This window comes from Octopus bimaculoides, chromosome 10 (genome assembly GCF_001194135.2).
Source record: "Octopus bimaculoides isolate UCB-OBI-ISO-001 chromosome 10, ASM119413v2, whole genome shotgun sequence".
In the NCBI taxonomy this organism is placed as follows: Eukaryota; Metazoa; Mollusca; class Cephalopoda; order Octopoda; family Octopodidae; genus Octopus; species Octopus bimaculoides.
Window position 1 is genome coordinate 2,064,930 of NC_068990.1, and position 6,890 is coordinate 2,071,819.

Below are 6,890 nucleotides of genomic sequence, written 5' to 3' on the forward strand. Positions count from 1 at the left end.
TGTGTGTGTGTGTGTGTGTGTGTGTGTGTGTATGCTTATATAGTTAGATATGCTTACATATTTCCGGTTTACATCTATGATTGAAGACATATCGGAGTTAGAATTATGTTTTTGTTAAATAAAACTCGCATAGAATCTTGCCTTTCCCATGGACAACACACACACACGCACACGCACACACACACACACACAAACACACGCACACACACTCACACACAGAAACACACACACACACAGAAACACAAACACATACAGAAACACACACACACACACACACACACACACATTCATACACCGATACATCATTCACTTGCAGAACACACGCAGCCATAGCGGCAAAAGACACAAATGCGTTTATCCAGTGCCTTTGAAAAAAGAAAAAAAAAAGAATATGAGCACGTCGATAAATCATGGAGGATTCCTTATCAAATTGTATTACAATTATACTGATGTCAGTATTTCGTAAATCTACCTTTTGTAACAGTAAATCATGTACAATATAGGATATTACTCTCGACAATGTATGCAGCACCATAGATTCGATTTCATGTCAGAATATTCCATATATTTCCCGTAGATACTAATTTGAAGATATTTTACGCGTATCATCTTTTCTATTCGTTATATTTTGTCGTGCAGTTCATTTGCTGTTATCGGTATCATATTACCATGCAGTGATACAACCCAGAGTAGCCACGATCTGCTTTCTAGAGCAAGTGATGTTATCCTTTCTAGCATATTCAGAATCTGAGAGAAAGCGGTTGAGCTCATGGTCCAGAAATGTCAAGGATGCTATCTATTCCTCCATATATATATACATTGTATAAAGGATCAGGGGTAAGGCCAGAACAATGCGAGGTAAATGCAAGGCAAATCACAAGAAAACAAATATATTAATGTTTTCTTGCTATTTGCCTTGCATTTACTTCGCATTGTTCTGGCCTTACCTACGACCCTTTATACAATATATTCTACACAATGCTTCATAGTAATTATTCCACATGTGTGTGTGTGTGTGTGTGTGTGTATTTTCAACCACTCTATTTACTATTCTCCCTACCACATCTTCAGTACATAACGAAGTCAACAACGACAAGATCAAGTAGCGACACCACTATACATCAATCCTGTTATTTAGTTTCAAGGTTAGCCCCGACAAAACAAATCGGAATTCCAGGCATGACATCCCATCTTATATTCAAAGACTGCATCCAACAATGCATTTTTTAATGCATCCTTCTCTTTTAAGGTGTTAAAGTGTTTCCCGTGCAACTTGGCTGCTGTTTTAGCATTTCAAGTGGCCACGTAGATAAACTGAGCATATTGTTGTTCTTTTATTGTATTGTTGTTATTAGTGTTGTTGTTTATCACTTGACCGGACAATCAAAGGCATTTGAGCTATGACCTTTTTTTTTGTATATCATGAACTATATTGTCTGAAATATTTAAGATTATACCATGTAATTTGAAGAAGGATTGACTGCTATTTCTAACATGTGGAACTACTATACAGAAGATGTGGAGGAGTGTGGCTTAGTGGTCAGGGTGTTGGACTCATGATCGTAAGATTGTGGTTTCGATTCCTGGACCGGGCGACGCGTTGTGTTCTTGAGCAAAACACTTCATTTCACATCACTCCAGTCCACTCAGTTGGCAAAGATGAGGAATCCTGCGATGGACCTGTGTCCCGTCTAGGTGGGGAATTTATACGTCATGGAAATTGGGAAACTGGCTCTTATGAGTCGGCAAAACTCGATTAGGTTGCCTTCACCTTCACCAAACAGAAAGATTATCTCGTGATAGACGTGCTTGGGCATTGTTCAAATAGTTCTGTGATCAAATCTATTATAATCATGATAATCCTGTTCATTCACGGGTATATGTAGGACTGAGTAATTTAGCATCCTTCCCTTTCTGTAAGATACCACTGAGATGTGGTCTTAGTGAACTTTGGCTGAGTTGAATTATTTATCAGTTCCCTCATGCATTCACTAACTTTGATGCTTATATTCGTGAGCTGTATCTTCGTACTGCACTTATTTTCTTCTGAAAGTGGAGGATTTACCTTTAAGATTCCAGAGATTTTGTTACCAACAGTAACGTAAACTAGCCTCCTTTCGGGCTAATGCATTTCTTGCTTTCATATTAAGAGCGATAATTAAGGATGTATCAGTTGTTTAAGAGACATTGTACAGTACCTAGAGGGATATAAAGACTTCCAAGTTTTGACATGTTACACAGATTTACGGATGAGTTAGTTTTACAAATTAACGTTATGGAGTTTATCCAACTAATGCTATTTGTGCGCTGATATTTCAGAGTTATTCAGCTGCATCTGCCATCTTGCTCTTGTTGATAAGATGTTTATTAATCCGCATATTCCCAGAGCTGTCCTTAGGCAATCTTTTATTAGTTTTACCGAATGCATGATCGAACACACTAGATCTCATAATATCTGACTAACTCTCATGGAGTCCTCACCTTACATGTGATATTGCCAAAACTATAAGGGTCAGAGAATGCTCCAAACTTAGCTGTGGGCCAACAACAAAGCATTGGAATATTGCTCACATATCTAGTATGTATCTTGTATGATACGTGTAATGCTAACACACATGTTTTAGATTATTTTCCCACTCCAAAGAAAACCATCGCACTTAGTGTACAAGATTAATTTATCAACACACTAACTTTATGTTTTACAGATATATCTCTTCTCTCAACTCTTCTACCAATTATTTAGCCTCTGCTTTATTGAACAAAGGTGTATACCACCTCGACCAAAACTTGCTGCACCTCTTTCTCGGTTTGTTGTCGTTTCTGCTGCCTACCAACTACAGATACTGCTCAAATAATCTAACAAATCTATCCTATATTTTGGACTGTAAATTACTTCACTACCAATGTTTTCCTGTAGATGTCAACGTACAATATCTTAAACCGAACAGTAAACACATGGCTCATACGTGTTTAAGGAGAGATGGACTACAGTGTCATTAGAGAGTGTTAAAAATATTTAGAACTATTTGTTCCAGCTCTGTTTGCTTAAATTTCAAATCTTACCGAAGTAAACTACACATTTGAACCTTTCGGTGGATCAATAGATTAAGGTTCTGATCAAGGATGGCAAAATGGTAGAATTATTAGTGTTGAATAAAATACCTCCCATATTTATTCCAGCACTTTAGTTGAACGTATCAACGCCAGAATTTCTTTTTTGCTTTTACTTATTGCAGTTATTAGACTGCGGCCATGCTGGGGTACCAACTTGAAGCATTTTGAGTCGATAGTTCTTGGGTTTGAATCCTTTTAACACTCATCAGTCATTGGATGCGTAAACAGTGTGGAATCTGTTACAAACACTGGAGTCAGGTCTTCATTTGTGAAAAATCTCCTTCCTTTTATCCATCAGTTTCAGAGATCCTGAAATAAAGGGCCTCGATGAATGCTGTTCCATTCCTGACTAAACGGTAAAAAAGTAAAATGAATAAATAAATAAAAAAGTCAGTGATGATTTTACTGCTCTAAACTAATTAATAAAATGATACTTTGGAATCAAATTGTTTATGTCGTTATGTCCTTATATGAGAAACAATTGTCTCCGTGTATCAATTTTACACTCAAAATTTTACTACTCAAAAACTTAGCAGGTGATAACTAAACTTACTTTTTAACTTACAAAGTCTGAATGTAGTCTTAAAAGCTTTGAGAAATAAGAGATTTTCATGTATCAATAACCTGGATTAAATTGAAAGCGCTTGTGAGGAGTGCAGAATACAATACAATAAAGCTGCAAATAATAATAGACTTGAACACAAGATTCAGACATTTTCTGAATATATCGGCTCAAATACTCTACTAGTCTATAATATATCGAGTAAAGTTTAACGGAAGAGAAAGACGATAAAAAGGCGAGACTTGAAATAAGATCATGGCATGGTATGTTGACCGTCACCATACATTTTTATCTAATCTTTCACATTTAGATCAGCGAATAATAAAAAAATACTTTTTATAATTATGAACTCTAATATTTTGGGATTTATACATCATCCACACACACATACACACATACACACATTTAGGCGGCGAGCTGGCAGAAACGTTAGCACACCGGGCGAAATGCTTAGCCGTATTTCGTCTGCCGCTACGTTCTGAGTTCAAATTCCGCCGAGGTCGACTTTGCCTTTCATCCTTTCGGGGTCGATTAAATAAGTACCAGTTACGCATTGGGGTCGATATAATCGACTTAATCCGTGTTTGTCTGTCCTTGTTTGTCCCCTCTGTGTGTAGCCCCTTGCGGGTAGTAAAGAAATAACACATACACACACACACATACACACATACAAATTACATACACACATAAGAACAACCTCACGATTTCTTTCTTACTCATTCCGCTTAATAACAAGAACCCAAGAATTTAGATTATTCTCTTCTCCACCATTTGAGGATCTCGAATGAATTTATGAACTCTTGCATTAAACTATAAATACTGAGTCTATTCTTAATAACCGTTTCGTCATATTCAATATTTTCCATTTTTCTTTCCTTATAGCTAAACTATAATTATCCAATATTTGTCTGCAATAATCCCACGGGTGAGATCGAACCAGGTGGAACAGCAATTGTGGAATGGATTTTCTCTCCACTGGAAAGTAAAACATATTCAGTAAGTGAACTTAAATATTTAAAATCAAAATGCCATTATTTGTCAACCGATAAAATGATTAAGTTGTTGTCCAAGGTTCAGATAAAATAAAGAAAAAGCCACAGCCTTTTGAGGCATAAATATGCATTTCATTAAAATATGCATGCACTAAAATGAAATGGAAACGTTCGTAAACTGTCAAACCAACAATGGGGGGCTTGACGTTGATGTAGTACATAGGAAAAAAGTCACTCATGGAGATACAGTTCAATTACAGCTATTGAATATTATCTGATATCACAATTTCGAGAAGTAGAATTAAATACTCGATCATAAGTCGCATATTTACAATACACTGCATTGTTCAAATCTATGCTTATCGGGATCCTGACAAAAGCGCCCCCACGGACAAAAGCCCCCCACGGACAAAAGCCCCCCACGGACAAAAGCCCCCCACGGACAAAAGCCCCTCGGACAAAAGCTCCACTGTTATATTTTTTGTTATTTATTTTTTCTTTTTACTTGTTGCAGTCATTAGACTGTGGCCATGCTGGGGCACCACCTTGAGGAATTTTTAGTATCGACCGCAGAAATTTTTTTTAATGATTTCCAACCAGCGCATGAAGTTAAACCCAGAAGGTCTCTCTATATGCTAGAAATAACAGTCAAATCTCTTGAAAATCCTTTTTAGTTGATTTTCAACCAGCACAAGAAGTTAAGCCTAGAAGGTCTCTCCATATGCTAGAAATAACAGCCAAATCTTTGATATAATTTTTATAATTTCACATAAACAAAAACGGAAATTGCTGTTATAAAAAAATGTTGTTCCAAAATCCCAATTTTCAAATAAACAAAATATATTCAATCGGAAATAATTAAGTAGAATAGAATAACAGAACACAAGACACTTTACGACTCAATGTACATATTGTCTGAATTCTAACAAAAGGGAAAGCATTTACTTCAAGGAATGTGTAGAAACATAAAATCGATAAGAAGCACGTTCGAACGACTAGCTTTCGGCGCCATAATTCTGTTAGACCTTCAACGGCCGGAGAAAGTTCAAAAGGTCGGTTCATTCTCATTACTCTGTAAGTGCTGAGGGAAGAAAACAAAATACTTAAATTTTAAAATGCTGATTTTTCTGCGACTAAAAATTCTTCAGGGCGGTACCCCAGCATTGCACCCTTCTAATAACTACAACAAGTAAAAATCTAAAAAGAATTGGCGTCGATACATTCGACTAAAAATTCTTCGAGGTGGTGCTCCAGCATGGCCGCAGTCTACTAACTGCAGCAACAAGTAAAAATATAAAAAATTCTTGTGTCGATTTGTTCAGCTAAAGCCGGTGCACCAGCATGGCCATAGTCTAATGACTGAAATAAGTAAAAGAATAAAAGAAAAACGAAACAAAAAAACCGAAAAATCTAACCGTGGGGCTTTTGTCCACTATCACATCTTAACTATGAGGCTTTTGTCCGAGGCACATTTGTCCGTGGGGCTTTTGTCTTAGAGGACCTTTGTCCTACTCTCATTGCTATCACTTCAAAAGGTCTGTACGTAGATGTTTCGCTTTATTAGTGCATTTCAAAGGAAAGGCTAACAGACTGCACAATCTATGCCAATTAGTAATATATATATAATAATATTACTCTCAAATTTGTTTATACTCTCTACGCAATATGTTCAAATCCCGCCAAGGTCATCTTTATTCTCCATCCTTTTGAGATCGCTAAAATATATGTACCAACTTAAAACGCTAGATTGAAATCGTCACTTACTTTAAAACCACTTTCTGGTTCAAGCTCTTCAGTTTGAGTATACGCTTTTCCTCTCCCTAATCACATGGATCCTTTAAATGGATATAAAAAGTACCTTCCGTCTTGACTAAAACATTAAAATAAATGGCTTAAATAATTGTTTCAATGCAACAGCAATCACAAAGCTTACCAAGCTTTCACTATCATGTTATACTTGTGTTTATAATATACCTCTTCGTAATGCTTTTTCGTTTCGTTTTCTCTTTTACTTCTCTTCTAAAATCGCTTCATCGATATAGTAATGGACAGCGACACAAATTGCTTGCGATTTATACCTAGTCGTTTCTCACCAGCTTTGTATGGTTGCTACCAATACATATTCTCTCAGTCAGACCGCATAAATATCAGTCAATATCTAGCTTAAAGTAACTTGTACCCCAAAGCTTAATTTAAAACTGACTGATATATATATATATATA

The 6,890-nt window shown here is 36.3% G+C and overlaps 1 protein-coding gene across 1 annotated transcript in view; it reads left to right on the forward strand.

Annotated features, from left to right (window-relative positions):
- Positions 1 to 6,890, forward strand: part of LOC106867322 (cilia- and flagella-associated protein 65) — a 720,747-nt gene that overhangs the window by 552,085 nt on the left and 161,772 nt on the right. The window contains exon 25 of the mRNA XM_052971190.1: positions 4,559 to 4,672. Within this exon, the coding sequence (XP_052827150.1) occupies positions 4,559 to 4,672 (114 nt within the window). The remainder of the gene's footprint in view (positions 1 to 4,558; positions 4,673 to 6,890) is intronic.